Source organism: Microplitis demolitor, chromosome 4 (assembly GCF_026212275.2).
Source record: "Microplitis demolitor isolate Queensland-Clemson2020A chromosome 4, iyMicDemo2.1a, whole genome shotgun sequence".
NCBI classification, from domain to species: domain Eukaryota; kingdom Metazoa; phylum Arthropoda; class Insecta; order Hymenoptera; family Braconidae; genus Microplitis; species Microplitis demolitor.
In genome coordinates, this window is record NC_068548.1 from 7,456,922 (window position 1) to 7,474,445 (window position 17,524).

A 17,524-nucleotide genomic window follows, 5' to 3' on the forward strand; every position below is an offset into this window, starting at 1 on the left:
TAATTAAAATGTTTGATTAGCATTTATTATAATAATAACCAGTACAAATGAATCAATTATAATTATAAAAATTAATTTGCTATTAATGATTGAAGCGAATGTTAATATTATTTATTTATTTTTTTTTTGTATGAATGAGGAAAAAAAAAAGTATGAAAAACAGTGACAAGATGTAAAATTACATTGGTCGACCAATACCACGACCCATGGGCATTTGAGGAGCATCTCCACCACTACGTGGGTTCTTGATAGTTTCATCGACTGACAAAATAAGGCAGGCAGCTTCAGTGGCTGCTGTAAGGGCATTTATTTTAACAACTGCCGGTTCCCAGACACAGGCATCCATATTGTCAGCAATATCTTCATTGAGAATGTCAACGCCAAACCAGCATTTACCTTGATGATGTTTCTGGCGCAATTTGTTTAAAATATTAGTCGCATCAAATCCAGCATTGTCGCAAAGCTGCCGTGGTATAACTTCAAGAGCACGAGCAATTGCACCAATTAAAAGTTGCTCTTTACCAGCAATTGTGCGTGAGTGATCACGTAGTGTACGTGATAATTCGATTTCAATAGCTCCACCACCAGCAACAACTGCGTCATTTTTAATCATACGTCTGACAATCATTATTGCATCATGTAAAGATCGTTCTGTTTCTTCTAAAAATTGTTCAGCTCCTCCACGTAATATAAACGTACAAGTTTTAGATTTTGGGCAACCAGCAAAAATGTTAAATCTATAAATAATACATAATTTAATTTAAATCAAATATATAATTATTTAATAATTTACCTTTCACCACCAATTTGTTTTTCTTCAAATGTTGAACATTTTCCAAGTACAGAGTCGTTGATATCATTTACGGTAGTGATAACAGCACCGCCACAAGCCTTCATGGTTCTTTTAAGATCTTCATCGGGTACTCGTCCAGCACAAAACATATCACGATCAGCAAAATATTGAGTAGCAACATCTCCAATAGGCAGCTTTGATAAAACAACATTAGCTCCACTTTTAGCTATTTTTTCAAGTTTTTCATACAAAATTTGCCACTCAGCATCAACAATTCTCTGATACTCAGCAACATTGTCAACACGTATTTCAGCATTGTCACGTTCTGCCTTCAACTCCAATTCAATATTAAGCATCGCTATTTTACAAGGTGAGTATTTTTTAGGCTGCATTTCAAAACCAGCGTAAGAAAATGTTTTTTTAAAAGCAACACCAGATACAAGAATTGAATCTTCTAGTGCACCACCAGATACTTTTTTAATACCAATCATATTGAGTGGCAATAATTCATCGAGCAATAAAACAGCGTCAACAACCATTTTACTAAAGAAATCTTTCTGTTGGTGAATTAATTTTGAATTCAAAGCTGTTGCTGCGCATTTTTCCAACAAACTACGCTTTTCTTCAGCTGTTGATTTTTCAATTTTAACACTCAACTCTTGAATTCTGTCAATACATATCTTTAATGCATTTCTAAAAGCTTTTATTGTGAAACGTGCATGAACACCTTCTTCAACAAATGGTTTTACTTGTTTCAAAAATTCTCCAGCTAACAATACAACACTGGTTGTACCATCACCAACCTATAAATTTATTATAAACTTTCAATTCCAGTTGATAAAAAAAGTTTTTTAACCCTAAACCGGTGTCACTGTTTTTAGCACCCGTAAACATTAAACATGGGTCATTAACGGCCATCGATTATTTGACTATTATTCTGTAAGGAAAAATCTGAATAAATTTGTAGGTTTTCTTTGGACTTCTTATTATGCGATAGAGTTGTTGCCAGCCCCGAAAATTCCTTTTTTAATAAACATTTCCATCAAAATTTGGAGGCATATAGTCTGTTTACAGTAAAATATTTGGACACAAACGACCCATGTTCAACTGATTAGGGTTAAATATTGTATAAACACCAATGAGACAATTTATTATCTAAATTAAATTGCCAGTCTATATGTTCACTAATTAATTTTTTCCATTATTAATAAACAAATTAATCATGACTTTAAACACAATTTGTTGTTAAATAACGGAAATAATATATATATTTAAAATAAAAAAAAAAATAATAATGACAGTAATAATACCTCAGCATCTTGAGACTTTGCAATGTCAACAAGAGTTTTAGCTGCTGGATGAACTATGTCCATAAGTTTAAGAATAGTTGCACCGTCATTTGAAATAGTCCCTTTACCGTTGGAATCAACAATAAGCTTATCCATTCCACGTGGACCAAGAGTTGTTTTCACGGCCTCAGAAACCTGCTGACAGGCATTTATGTTTGATATCAGCTGAGGCTTGCCCTGGCTGACATCAGTTCCTTCTTTCAATAATATTATTTGGGGTTGCTAAAAATTTTTGAATAAATTTAATTAATGTTAAATAAATTGAATTATAAATTAAAAAAGTTATTTGTTATAAGTTGATGTGTATATATATTTATATATGTAGGTATATATATGCATCAGCATGATTAATAATTTCCTTATAAGGTTATGAGTATAGCAATGGAGAATTTTAATCCATCAACTACACATGCAATTTATTATTTACTGACAATCAATAAGTATTTACTTTTATTTAAATATTTTAATGAGTTTATTACTTTTTTTTAAAAAAATTAATTTTTAATTAATAAAATTATTTAAAAAAATGCTACCGGTTTGTCATTTTTGTCGAAAACGTGACTAAAATTTAGTTTATAAAAAATATTTCTATACATTTACTTGAAATGTAAACAAATTTATATATATAGATTTAAATAATATTTAAAACAATTTATTTATAAATTACATACCATTTTTTTTTTATGATTAATACAAATTTATGAAATATGAATAAAGATTATTCTTGTAGTTCTGAAACGGCAAATATATCTAAATAGGTATAATGTATACTTTTCGATTTGTATCAAACTATACTATAGAATATCATTTCATGTACTCATGGTAAACAGCTCCCTTAAGTTGGCGGGGGGAATTCGATTTTTGGCAAATTTTTTTTAGCAATTCGTTTGTTCGTCGATTGTTCGTCAATGTTCGCTATAAATAATTATTTGTTCGTTCTTTATTTTTTTTTAAATAAATTTTTAAAAATTTATTTGAAGTTAGCGGTGACTATACTCATTTTCTATCTTTTTTAATTTTTTTTCCATTTATCTTGATTTGTTTGTTAATACCCCACCAAAAATAGCGTTTGTTTGTTTGTTTTTATATTTATAATTAATTATTAAAATTTTAATTATGCCCGTTGATCTAATAGTAGTTGTGCGCATGCGCAAGTGTCTGCTCTAGGTTTAAAATTTTTTATTGTTTTCATTATTATTTATGTTTTAATTAAATTAGTAATCTTATCAAGTAATTATCAAATCCTGTTGATCATCTAGCACATCGTAAGAGTATCCAGGTATTTATCGGAGAGAAATGTCAATAAGCCACAATAAAATATGAAACGAAAGAGTCCTCAAAGAATCTTAGAAAACCACTTTTAATATTATTATTATTATCTTTATTTATTTAATATTTAATACACTCGACTAATTATTTTGTTTTATCAATATTAATTATGTATTAAAAATACTGAAAACATTTTAATGTTATTTTCATTTACTCTTTTATAATTTACCGCTCTGTTTTGTAACTTACGTGGTGTGTCACCTATTATCAAGTATTTTAACTTGCCGTTCAACTAGTATTTTTGTGTTACACAGTTGGTCTCATAAATAGTTGGTAAACCAATTACTAAATTACAAGTATCATCGAAGTCAATAATAAATAAATATAATATTGGAGCAGGTTTGTAAAATTAAACTAATAATTAATTATTTATTTAATATTAGAGTAGACTTATACAATTGAAGTTATTAATTATTCATTTGCGCAATTTTTATAAATTTATATTTTGCGTCTACATTGAGACTCAAAATAACTTAGCCTAAGAAATTTGATGAAAATTTTAATTAATATTTATTATTAAACATCATTTTATAATTAAAGATGTTTTTCTAATTTTTTTTTTTTTTTTTTTTTTTTTTTTTTTCCAAATATTAAAATTTTTTTTATTTTTCAGTTTTGAAAACAATATTTTTATACCACTTATCAAAATGGAGCTCAACTCTATAATGTTTCACCAATCGGATGTGATTCTTTCATCTAATCTCCAACATTATTTGTCCTTCATTTATATGTAAGTATATTACCATTAATTATTAGTATTATTATCAATAAGTTTTTGAACTCTGAAAATTTTTTGATCAGTACCCTGATTAAGAAAAATGATTTGCTTGATGTTGAGTGTATATCTATATATTAGTCGATTCAAATTGTTTTGAATCATTCCAAATTATTTTTGTTGATCAGGGTAACAGTTATATTTTATGATTATATTATTATATCGATTATTTTTTCTATACAGAGTTGACTAGAGAGGCTATGCAAACTGGAATCCGGGATGTAGACTCACTGAGTCACTGGTGATAATTGGTACAGTAGATAATATAAGTTGATCGTTGATGATGGACCGATCGGAAAGAGTTTTTTGGCTATTGAGACTATTATTAATTAAGAGCGTTTCGATTATGCTGGTGCGGAGAAGAAAAAGTTCTGTATCTACATTGCTATCGGTCAAATGAGATCTACAGTAACTTGGATCGTGAAAATAGTGACGGCACTGCTATTAACTATTCTATCATCGTATTCGATACCGTGTCTGATGCTGCTCTTTTCTTACACTTTTTTGCCATGTGCCATGGCAGAACTTTTTTTTTGTGACAACGGCAAACATGTCTTCATTATTTATGATGATTTGTCAAAATCGGTAATTGCTTACCATTAAATACTTTTATTTTTGAGACGACCTTTAGGAAATGATGCTTAGCCTCGTCATGTATTCTATATTCATTCTCGTTTTCTTGAAAGAGCAGTAAAATCCATTAAATGTACATAAATAATTGGTGAGTGAAATGAATAATTTATTAAATGAAAAACATGAATAAAATACGTTATTAAATAATCATATGATATTAGAGTTCGGACCGTCAATAATTTCCAGATGTTTCATCAAAAAAATAATAGTTAAAAAAAAATGCCTTTAGTTTTCCAAATTTTCAGTTAAGTATTTATAATTTTTTTCATAAATAATTCGTAAAAACAGATCAAAAATCATTATATAACTGTCAGTTTTTATTACTGAGTAGTATGACATTGAAATTCATAGGCCTCGACCATTTTTGGATATTTTGGAAAATGAATTATTTAAAGAAAAAGTTGTTTTTTGGAATATCTAGATGTATACGTTTTTATTAAAAGTTTTTTATAAATTTTTTCTGAAAAAACAACAAAATTATTATGTTTATTTGTTTCTATTGCTGAGTAGTAAATACGAATCATATTTTTTGTTAATAAAAGAATTTTGTTTTAAGTTTGATTCAGAATTACAATAACCAAGTTAGTTTTTCCATCCATCATGGCAAAATACGAGGACTCGTCAAATTACTTTAATCATCCATGGGATCCAATGACTTTGAGGCATACGTAAACATAGTTGCATTTCAACAAGGTAAATTTTAAATTGTTTATGAACCTGACATTTACAATCTAATGATAATCATATTTGTTTTAGCAAGTAAATTATATCAAGAAAAAATTTATTTTTTAATTCAACTTATAAATATTCAATTTTGACATGTATCCATTTCATAAATTTTTTTCTTTATTATAATTTATTTATTCAAAAAGAAAAAAAATTGTTTATTACATGTCTATACCAGTAAGATAAAAAAAGTCTCAGATCATTGTAATTGTTGGCTGAGGCGAAGCTGAGGCTGACAAACTTGTGATCTGAGACTTTTTGTATTTTACTGGCCTAGGTATGTAATATATATATATATATATATATATATATATATATATGTGTGTGTGTGTATATATATATATATAAGTGCGCGCGCGCGTGTGTGTGTGTGCGTGTGTGTGTGTGTGAAAATTATTAGATATCGGCTATTTTCAGACACAATTTAATTAAATCATTTAAATAGTAGGCTTATGATTTATATTTTACAGGTGCAACGCTTTTACTGGGACTTCCTTGATAGTAAAAACTATTTGACTGTCTCCGAAGCCGATGAGTTACTCCAAGCGAGCAAACTTCGGATTAATATGTAGAATGATGATATCAAAGACAATAGAAATCGTTAGATTTCTATTTAAGAGTGATATGTAGATTTCTATTCATATTTGATAGTCGTCTATTAGTGTACGGTTGACTGAAGTAGTTTCTTAATAAGTTTTTAAATCTTTTAAGTATACATATTGTCATTATAACTTTAATGTCTCATTTATTCCTTTTTTTTTAACTTAATTAGTGTAACTAGAAACCATTAGATGTCTGTCACTTCTAGTTATGTCTTGAGAAAAAAAAAGTAATTATGTAAAATTATTCTAAAAATTTAGGAAAATCTAAAATAAATCTATTAAGTTTATGAAAATTTTTACTCTTAATAAATGCAATATTTCGTTAATTAATTTTATACTGAGAAAAATAGTAATTTTTTCAACAGTTAATGGAAAAAATTTTCTTAAATTTGCTTGTTTTTTAATTACTACCCAATTCATTCATTGTTATGTATCAATTAATATGACAAGAATCACAGCTTTAAATAAAACACAAAAGACACCCAATAACTGGTGCAAACTATTTGACATTTTTTGGACAAGATTAAAACTATATGTTATTGTTTTAGAGTAAATCAGTAAAAAAAATATATGTATATATTCATATAATATGGTTTCTTATAATGGTTTTTTGCAATTTATTATCGATACAAATTTATATCAATTTACATTCTATTGTTATAATAATAATATTTACTTATATTTTAGATGATGAAAATGTCCACATTTTATATTATGCGTGACGTCAAAATTAAATCTATTGGTATAAAAAATGTCATTGATGATCAAATCATATTGTGTTGGTGATAGTTATTAAATTTTAAGACTTTAGTATAATCAATTTTTATAGTTTCTTCGTCATTGATCCTCAGCTATATTACTTGATTATTATCTATTGAAAAATGATAAGCAATATAAATAGTAATTAGTATGCGGCTAACGACAATAATTGATCAAAAAAATTAAGTTTAGTTACTTAAATTCTAACTATCATTGATTATTTTTCTAATTCTCCTTTACGTTACCACCTTAGCCACATCAATTTCAACAAAATTTTATGTTTGACATCTTTTTTTTTTCGTTAAAATTTGAAATAAACAAATGTTTGTACTGATTCTATGCTTTTTTATATTGGTCTATTCACTATGAATTTAATATTTACAATGGCTTACTTTTCAAAAAGACATGATGGTTTCGAAATATCGAGGTGATTCGACTAGTTGTAATTTCTTGAATAACATAGTTTTATAGGTCTAAACATTTATTTATTTTTTTTTTTTTCAATTAAAAATATCTTTTTTACCTTTACTGCATTTATAGAAAGTGGATCAGTTCATTAAAAATGTATTTGAAGTTTTATGAAGTACAAATAACAATGAAAAAACCTAAATTATTTACAAAAGCCCACTCAAAAGACCCCCTATAATATATATTTTACATATACATAGGTGCTCTACATAGTTAAATTTCCAGGTAAGAATAACGAGCGACTCCAAAGAATTAGATTTTTAATTATTAATAAAATTAATTTATCTTTAATAATGTAAGACACTAGATAACAATGGAAACATTAAAATATCAAAGAATGCACAATTCTTTAAAAAAAAATAATTTATGTAAAAATATTTTATTCACAATAGTCTAATTAATTATCAAGTATTTCAATCTGAAATTATTTAATTTTAAATAATTAAATACGAAATCGCATTGGTTATGGTAGCCACGTGGTTTACTTAGTAATAAATGAAATATTTTTCCAATTCAAAATTTAGCTATTTATATAGATATTGTACCTATTGTTATTGAAACTTTTATAAAAAAATTATTTTAATTGAAATTTTCAAATATTGAGTCATGCACTTGTGCAATGAAAATTAATTAATACATTAAATGTTAGACAGGAGTGTAACGACGCCTATAACTTAAACAGTTTATTCATGTAAACTTTAATGCATAATTTTAAACAAGAAGTATTCAAAATTATTAAAAATCAACTTAGTATCAGAAAGGAATGTTAGTAATTAAAAACCCTGAATGAAATTCTTAGTAGTTGATTGACAGCTAGATAATAAATTAAAATATCAATGAAGGTCTTTTTTTCTAACTGACATAATTAATGCAAAAATCTTTTACTTATTATGATCAAAATGATGTGTTTTTTTTTTTTTTTTAATACAAATTATTTTTTTACTTATGATCAAATTATCCGCTGCATAGGTTATGGTTACCACGTGGTCGTTACTTTTATATGATTATTTTCCCAGATTCAAACCAGAATAAAACAGAAATGTATCAGCATAAAAAACGAATAAAAGCAAAAGCTAATACAGTTTAATGTTCTTTATTGATTAGATCGATAAGATTTATATATGCATATAATTTTAAATTAACACTTACTAACATAATTTATAGCAGGTGATATTTATCATTTGATTGTTGTATTAGCAGCTTGTGCATGATAAAATAATCGGGATATATATTTACATCTATGGTTTTTTCATAAATGTTAACACTTAACTAATGCAAGTAAACATTTTTTCAACTATTCATTTTATTGTATTTTTCTTGAGTCTAAAATTTTCATTATACTAATTAATTTTGAGATTTTAATTCTGATCCATAATCTGAATCTAAATTTACGTCAAAATCTAAAAACTCTTGAACTTTTTCCTTATATTATTCTTTGCAGTTCCAACAGTATACCAAATAACGGAGTATAAAATGAAAATATATTAGTTAATAAAAATTTGTAATATTAATTTATATTTAATAATAAATCAATTACCTTGCATAAACGTTAGAAATTAACATTGTATTTTACAGCATTTCCAAATATTATATTCATATCATCAGCTACTTAACTAACCGTAATATACTTTTTTTGTATTATAAATGTAATTTGTAATAAAGTAACATCAGTTTCATAGTTGGCTCTTGTTGTTTTTTACTAATCCGATAAAAGTACCTCATAATTGAGTCTTATCTTACTTTTGATTTCTTCTAACATTACAGAATAGTTGGCACAAATCATTCTGTAAAATATTGAATTATTTTAGTCCTAATAAAAGACAGTTTTTTCTTTCACTTCGAAGGCTCAGATAATACTATCTCCTCTGGATCGTTCTCTATACCTCTATTATCTACAAACGATGTTCGTCGTTTATGCATGACAAATTAACTGTACAACAATTATTATTTAAATTAAAAAACAATCATGATATAGATTATTTAAATAACGACAAAAACAGTAATATTTAACTTAAAAAATAATTTTGATTGTATAAAAAAAATGATTAACAAAGACCTACGGCTTCCTGTAAATATAATAATTTAACGATTTTGTTGATGTCTAAAATGAATCAAATTTATGAATAAAAAAAAAAGAGATTTAGTATTTCTATTTATTAACTGTTTAAAAAACTTACTCATTATTTAAAAAAATGAAATTATTTATTTATTTGTTTAACATTATAAAACATTTATTTTTTCTGTTTAACATATTAATCTTGTAGTATAAAACATTTTAAAATTACGTCATAATATAATAATGATAATAATAATTTTATTTATTTTATAATCGTAAAACTTAAATAGATTTTACACTTAATGACTTTTTATTACTTTTGGCAACAACCTTAACACTAAGTTTTCATAAATGTAATTGAGCAAAAATATTAATAATAATCGAAGTATAGAGATTTCCAATATCACTTGTATCCACTTATTGCATTTTTTTAAATACTTGCTAAAGCTGCAAAAAAAGAGAAAATAAAATCTTTAATAATTCAATTACATGATTGACACTTAAAGATTATGATAATTTAAGACTAATTTTTATCCTAATACTAAGAATAGTCACGTAGTTCTTGGATTAAAACGAATGTAGTAAAAAAAAGAAAAGAAGAAGAAAAAAGTAGCAACCATTAATATAAACGAGTTTAATTCGACTATATGTTTATTAATTGAAATAGAATTTTAAAAGAAAGATTTCATTTAAATGGTAGCGAACAAAGTATGAATCAAATACTTTAATTAATATAAGTTTTTTTTTGGAGTTAGCAGTTATCTAAAAATTGGTAACCTACTTTATGACAAATAAATTATAGAAAAAAAAAACATTGATTTATTTTAAAAAAGGCTTAAACTAAGATAAGAGACCTAATACTCGATCAGGGAACTAGTACCCGATCACTCATGTATTTGTATATCTATATTTAGAACAATTTAGTAAATATAGATATACAAATATATGGAGTGATCGGGTACTAGTTCCCTAATTGAGTATTAGGTCTCTTACCTTATAAACAAAAGTAAAAAATTTATTTTTTTATGGTTTATTTGTGATAAAACAAGTTTCAAAACTTAATTAACCGTATTATTTTAATACCAATATCAAATAGTTTGAACATATCGATTCCGAGGATTTTTAACTTTTGAAATTAAAAAAATGAAATGTTTGAAGCATAAATTTGTTATTAGAAAATTTATATTAGAGTGGTAATTATGATTTAAATGTGTACTATAAAAAAGAGCTGAATTTAATTTGTCGTTATGAAATATTTTTTAGTCATAGAAACTTTAAACAGAAAAAAATAAAATTTAATACACTTATTAGTTTTTATATTGTTTTCAAAATTCAATATGAGCTGACTTTGTTAATAGTTATTTATAATTTTTATTGTGAACCGAAACAAAAAATTATTTTTAGTGTTACAATAAAAATTTCTCTTATAATATAATTGATCGAACAAATAAAAGAAAATTATAGAAATTTGAAGAAATTACCTGAAATATATAAATATATTTTTCTTTTTTACAGTGAGAATAAAGTGTAAAAAATCCCATGAGGTACAATTTTCGTGCGTTCACTAATAAATTTAGACTTTTCTAGTTGGTCATTGTAGAATCGCCAATTTCCTGTCAAGTTTCTACAATATGTGATGTAGTGAAAAGAGTTATAACCAATAACCCCTGTCAAGCTATAATTAAAAAAAAAATCATATAGAAACAAATCATTTGTATTTCAGATGTAATAAAGATGTACCAACCGATAACTAAATTTTTTTGATGAATGTGTTTCATTTAAATCCAAACACTTCGGTAATTCACCAAGTTTACATGAAGTTCCATCTTTTTCATTTACCGATTTTACGTCTAATTCAATGTAAATATATCGATTAAGTGTCGTTTTACAGGTTGTTTGTTTTTTTTGGCAGCTTGTGCAAAATTTATTATAAGCTATGCTTTTAAAATGTAATGCTTCTTGCAAACATTTAAACCCTTTTTCCATGATTAAATTATAATTTGCAGTCAAAACCGGTATATTACGTTGATAATCTTGGCAGCCGAATGATGAACATGAATTATTTTCGAATGCACTTGGTTCACTTGTAAATAATTTAATCCACAAACTATTCACGTTATCTACACAATTAATACAACGATTTACGTTTTTAGTTTTACGATTGGCAATATTCATTTGATTTTGTGTGCATTCAGTGTCTTGATAGATAGGATGTAAAATAGAAAATCGTTTAACATAGATATCTTTTTTTAATCCTGTTGACATAAAATCGGTAACAAAATTAAAAGTGGAATTTGAAGAATTGCTAACAAAATTATTAAATTCTTCATTTTGTAAACATCCATAGAAAATCAACTGAACAATACTGTCGAATGGGCACGTATTGAAAGCAAACCAGGATTCATTTTGAAAAAAGACAGGTCCGCTTTTATTACCATTTTGTAATAAAAATTCTTCTTTTTTGTTTGAAGGCGCCAAATTGTTTATTAAATTGATTTCGGGAAAACTTTTGAAGTATTTACCTTCCTTTTTAATCATTCTTAAATTTTTTTCCACAGCGGCATCGAAACTGTTTTCATTCAATGGTGAATTATTATCGGAACAATAACTGTGATCAAGATTAACTAAATTATTTAAATTCGGCTGATATAAATTTTCGTTATTTTCATTTGCGCTACAATCAATATTATCTAAAACGTTATTATTATCAATTTCAGAAGAATTAAATGACTCAGTATTAAAATTGGTGGGAATATCTTCATTGAATAAATGACAATCTGAATCTAACCAATCACAGTCGTTGTGCTTCATATCATATCCTTGTCCATTCCAATTTTCATTGAGTAAATTATCGTTAGGTTCGCAATCTTCTTTGCATAATTCGTCTTCAGGATTACTATTTATTTTATCATTTTTTTGCTTATTAGCATGGTAATTCTTAACGAATTTTAACAATTCGCGTTCAAAAATTTTGACACCACCATCAATAAGTTTAAGATGAGCTTTAACTAAGTAATCAACACGTGCAGGGAGAGAAATCATTTTACCTAATAACTCTTTCAATTCTTTAAACGCTTGCTCTATGTACGCAGAAGTTGCTCGTAAACTCGTGTAATGAATACAAACTTTCGTCCATAGCGGAAACTCTCTCACTTCTTTAAGTAATGAATCTTTAAATAGAGGTACATAAAAAGTGTTTAAATTATTAATATCATTACTACCATCAGAATGAACATTCAATGAAAAAGCGACAAGATTATTTATCCAACTTGAAATAGTAGTGTCTTTTTCTAATAAATCAGTATTGGTCTCTCGGCGTAAAGTTTCATTTTTTTCTTGATCAAACTCCATAGTTTTAATTTTGTCTTCAATATTATTAATAAAGTCTTGAGATTCATTTTTGGCAATCAATTTTTCCAACTCTGACCTTGCTGCTTTTGTAGTTATCATTTCGCCATCAAAATCAACAATAGAATCATCATATTCGGTGCCACAGACAATCAAAATTAATACAAGGATTCTTTCAAAATCTTTTAAATTATTACAATCCATCAATAATGCAACACTGTATAAGTAAAATGATTTAATTCTTGGATGAATAACCGATTTCCAACATTTCCAGCCACTTATAGCATGAATAAAATGAGCCGTATCCAATCTGATAAAAGTTTTTACAGAGTCAAGTGAAGCACCGTTTTTGACATGTTGAAAACACCTATTAACGTAATCAAATAAAGAAAAATTATTGCAAGCTAAACAGGAGGCATTTAAAAGGACACGAGATCCATCACAGACTACTTCTGTCGGAGGCGAAACTTTACTAAGCCAGTTTTCTAGTCCAAATTTGATGGTCTTAGTGTCATGAATTTCCGATAAAATTTGATAAACAGATTGTGAAGTATTACTAAAATTAATTACGATTTGGTATAAAAAAATACTACTCGTAGTTTTATTTTTGCTGTCTAGAAATTTTTTTGCAAGACCTCCTGTAGCATCAATACAAACAGAAGAATAGTGTCTGTGAAGACGCCTGTATTCGTTATAACAATGGATTTGTTGCGGTGAAACATAAAATACTGAAAAAGGCGTATCAATTACAACTTTTATAAAATTTTGATGAGCAGGATTATCGTCCTCGTTGATACGATAAATAGCTTTAATCAAATCTCTCCGATCTTCTGGCTTGACATTCAACTTTTCTTCCTTAGATTCTTTCTTTACTTGATATAAAACATTAGAATTGAATAGAACAGGACATTGAGTACTACCTGGTTTTAACAGATCTTTAGCTTGCTCCAAAATAGTTCCCTTAACTCCATTTGCATCGATCATAGTTTTAAACATTTTTCTTCGCTCGGCTTGCAGTGGCCTTGTAACTTCATCATGAACTTCAAAACGAGTATCCCGGCATCGAAAATTAATAAAAACAGAACCTTTGTCCCCAGGATTGTTTTCGATGTAACCAAAAATAGGATTATTGCACACTTTACTTTTGCACTTGCCAATAAATGTCGCATAATAATTTCCATTTTCATGAATTGTGCCTTTTTTAAATACAAAGGCACACGGTAGTTCAAACTGATGCCATAATTCAAAGGCAATAGTGTCAGTCCACACTTTCGGCTGTAACCTAGGATTTTTACAACTATTGTCTTTTTTATACATACATTCCCAAACACCTCTAGCAATTTCAACATGAAAACATGGAACATCATCCCGCTCTTTAGCATATAGTTTATTAAAATAATCCTTATCGCTATTATCATCACTGTCATCATTATCATTATTATCATTGCTGTCATTGTCATCATCATCATTATTACTATAAGTGAATTTTTTCTTAATTATTTGGGAAAAATATCCACATTCTTTTCTTGCTCTAGTCAAAATCCCCCTACGATTGTCTTTTATGTTGGTCCTAACTGCTGCAGTATTCCATTTACCCACAAATTCTGGTTCCTTGGACATTTTCGACCATACCTCAGCAGAGTATGCTGGCAAGGTATCTGAACAGAAGTAGCTCATATATCTTTTTATAACAGCTATTGAGTCCTCATCTGATACAAGCAGTGGTCTCGGCATTATTGAGTTAATGATTGATAAAACCTGAAATGAAAAGAAAAAAAAAATTAATTGACGTCCATACAGCATCAATTTATTTTTTACTTAAAATAATAATTTAAGTTAATATATTTAAGCAAATAATCCGTTTACCACAATTTAAGTTAAGTGATCAACGTAGAAAATAATATTTATTTTATTATAAATAATTATTATGTAAAAATAATTGTTATAAATAATTATTATATAATAATTATTTATAAAAGAAAGGAATTAAAATGTTTTCGTCAGCCTGATTACTATGCATCTAATAAATATTTTAATAAATAAATATTTCCTTGGATTAGATTTTAGAAATAATAGGTTGTATCACCTAATTTATCGACTGATAATAACCCAAGTGTCACACTTGCCTTTGTGACATCTATAAGATATCCCTGATAGCCAGGGTGGCGACCTGCCGCCAAGTTGGCCTTTCCATAAATTGATCGCAACTTTCCAAGAGACTTGTCGACAACTTGTAGTCAATACAGTTACAAAAGCTGAAAGTTGTCGACAACTCGTCGTCAAGTTGTTCGCAACTCATTTACACCAACTTTCTCGTCAGTAACTCTGGCTATCAGGAATCAGTTTTTAGGCAATTTTGTGCTACATCGATAAGGCACCAACATGTTGACAAAACGATCAGAAATTTATGTCACCGAAAAAATATCTACTTAAAAGACTTGACACAAATGACGACAAAAAGTGAAAAATTACAAATAGTAGCTAATAAGTCATCTAAACGACTTTTTAATTGACATAAGACAGGAAAAACAACACAAATTTTCGCTCCGGGACTAACATTTGCATGTTGTATTTACACCGAAAAAGGTGACTTTGAGACAAAAGAAAATTTGCTTTATCCTTTTAAAGACATCTTAAAGTTGGGTGTATGTTACTTGGGAATTAATTATTTCTAATAGAATTTGATTTAAATATTTAATTTTACTATGTGCAAAAAAAAAAAAAAAATTATTAATGATAATTTTTTTACTGTTTGCAAAACTAGCTACTTACCAATAAACTCCAATTAATAATTTTGCTGAACTTTTCCTTGTTGTCACTGGGAAAATTCATCTTAAAAAGGTGTTCGAATAAATAAAAAAATCTGAAATTAATAACAATAAAATAATTAATCAGTTCCCACGATGCCTAAAACGGAATTAAAACGTTCCGATCATAAAATTAAAAACGATGTAATTTTAAAGAGAAATTTTTATTTATTACTTAAAATTGGGCGCTTTCCATACATAAAAATCGCAATCAAACAATACGCAAACATAAGTTTGAATATTCTTAATGCATATCTTTATATATGCAAATAAATCCTGATTTCCCTCGTTTACAGCATCGGGCGTAAACGGCTGGGCCGATTTCGCTAATTCTTTTTTTGTTGTATCTGTTATTATCAGGTCGGCTAGTAAAATTATAAATATAAATTTCAGCTTGAAATAATTAACAATTCAATAAACTGTGACTTCTATAATAACATTTGAACTACTCCAAGAATCGCCAAGATCATAAATACTTACACATTTATAATTAAAAAATAAAATGATGTAAAAATTATTAATAGCAGTACTAATAATTAATGGTAATATACTTACATATAAATGAAGGACAAATAATGTTGGAGATTAGATGAAAGAATCACATCCGATTGGTGAAACATTATAGAGTTGAGCTCCATTTTGATAAGTGGTATAAAAATATTGTTTTCAAAACTGAAAAATAAAAAAAATTTTAATATTTGGAAAAAAAAAAAAAAAAAAAAAAAAAAAAAAATTAGAAAAACATCTTTAATTATAAAATGATGTTTAATAATAAATATTAATTAAAATTTTCATCAAATTTCTTAGGCTAAGTTATTTTGAGTCTCAATGTAGACGCAAAATATAAATTTATAAAAATTGCGCAAATGAATAATTAATAACTTCAATTGTATAAGTCTACTCTAATATTAAATAAATAATTAATTATTAGTTTAATTTTACAAACCTGCTCCAATATTATATTTATTTATTATTGACTTCGATGATACTTGTAATTTAGTAATTGGTTTACCAACTATTTATGAGACCAACTGTGTAACACAAAAATACTAGTTGAACGGCAAGTTAAAATACTTGATAATAGGTGACACACCACGTAAGTTACAAAACAGAGCGGTAAATTATAAAAGAGTAAATGAAAATAACATTAAAATGTTTTCAGTATTTTTAATACATAATTAATATTGATAAAACAAAATAATTAGTCGAGTGTATTAAATATTAAATAAATAAAGATAATAATAATAATATTAAAAGTGGTTTTCTAAGATTCTTTGAGGACTCTTTCGTTTCATATTTTATTGTGGCTTATTGACATTTCTCTCCGATAAATACCTGGATACTCTTACGATGTGCTAGATGATCAACAGGATTTGATAATTACTTGATAAGATTACTAATTTAATTAAAACATAAATAATAATGAAAACAATAAAAAATTTTAAACCTAGAGCAGACACTTGCGCATGCGCACAACTACTATTAGATCAACGGGCATAATTAAAATTTTAATAATTAATTATAAATATAAAAACAAACAAACAAACGCTATTTTTGGTGGGGTATTAACAAACAAATCAAGATAAATGGAAAAAAAATTAAAAAAGATAGAAAATGAGTATAGTCACCGCTAACTTCAAATAAATTTTTAAAAATTTATTTAAAAAAAAATAAAGAACGAACAAATAATTATTTATAGCGAACATTGACGAACAATCGACGAACAAACGAATTGCTAAAAAAAATTTGCCAAAAATCGAATTCCCCCCGCCAACTTAAGGGAGCTATGGTAAACTGCTAAGAAAAACCTGTCCAATAAGTACCTCCGCCTTTTTCATTCGTACCCCTACTACGAGTTACGCTGTCTCGTACCGCTTGT

General features: G+C 26.9%; 1 protein-coding gene and 1 long non-coding RNA gene across 8 annotated transcripts; one reads left to right on the forward strand and one right to left on the reverse strand.

The window, feature by feature from the left end:
• Nucleotides 1–3: 3 nt before the first annotated feature.
• Nucleotides 4–16,778, reverse strand: LOC103576119 (T-complex protein 1 subunit eta). Of its 6 annotated transcripts, none has more exons than XR_008403598.1 (8): nucleotides 16,592–16,743; nucleotides 16,201–16,317; nucleotides 15,611–15,701; nucleotides 11,235–14,596; nucleotides 10,972–11,165; nucleotides 8,972–9,937; nucleotides 8,588–8,867; nucleotides 6,777–7,078 (listed from the first exon to the last, which is right to left on the reverse strand). XR_008403598.1 is itself a non-coding variant. In XM_053738668.1 (6 exons), exons 2-6 carry the CDS (start codon nucleotides 16,281–16,283, stop codon nucleotides 179–181), a joined length of 1,797 nt encoding a protein of 598 aa, XP_053594643.1. In that variant the 5' UTR covers nucleotides 16,284–16,317; nucleotides 16,592–16,778; the 3' UTR covers nucleotides 4–178. The 6 variants fall into 6 exon arrangements, 2 of the variants coding, with proteins under 2 accessions (XP_053594643.1, XP_008554387.1); XR_008403596.1 differs by having other exon boundaries at nucleotides 8,584–8,867; XR_008403597.1 differs by having other exon boundaries at nucleotides 7,490–8,867.
• Nucleotides 3,616–6,538, forward strand: LOC106694281 (uncharacterized). Of its 2 annotated transcripts, XR_001345422.2 has the most exons (6): nucleotides 3,616–3,810; nucleotides 4,085–4,201; nucleotides 4,430–4,967; nucleotides 5,041–5,123; nucleotides 5,436–5,572; nucleotides 6,076–6,538. It is a non-coding gene; the product is annotated as an uncharacterized LOC106694281 (long non-coding RNA). The 2 variants fall into 2 exon arrangements; XR_001345423.2 differs by lacking the exon at nucleotides 5,041–5,123 and having other exon boundaries at nucleotides 3,620–3,810.
• Nucleotides 16,779–17,524: the final 746 nt, after the last annotated feature.

Coding starts and splice junctions, on each gene's coding strand:
- LOC103576119 (XM_053738668.1), bottom strand. CDS start 16,283: ATGGAGCTCAACTCTATAATGTTTCACCAATCGGATGTGATTCTTTCA. Junction 2,365..15,610: donor TTATTAATTGGAGTTTATTG/GTAAGTAGCTAG, acceptor AAAAATTTTTAG/CAACCCCAAATAATATTATT. Junction 738..793: donor AAACAAATTGGTGGTGAAAG/GTAAATTATTAA, acceptor TATTATTTATAG/ATTTAACATTTTTGCTGGTT.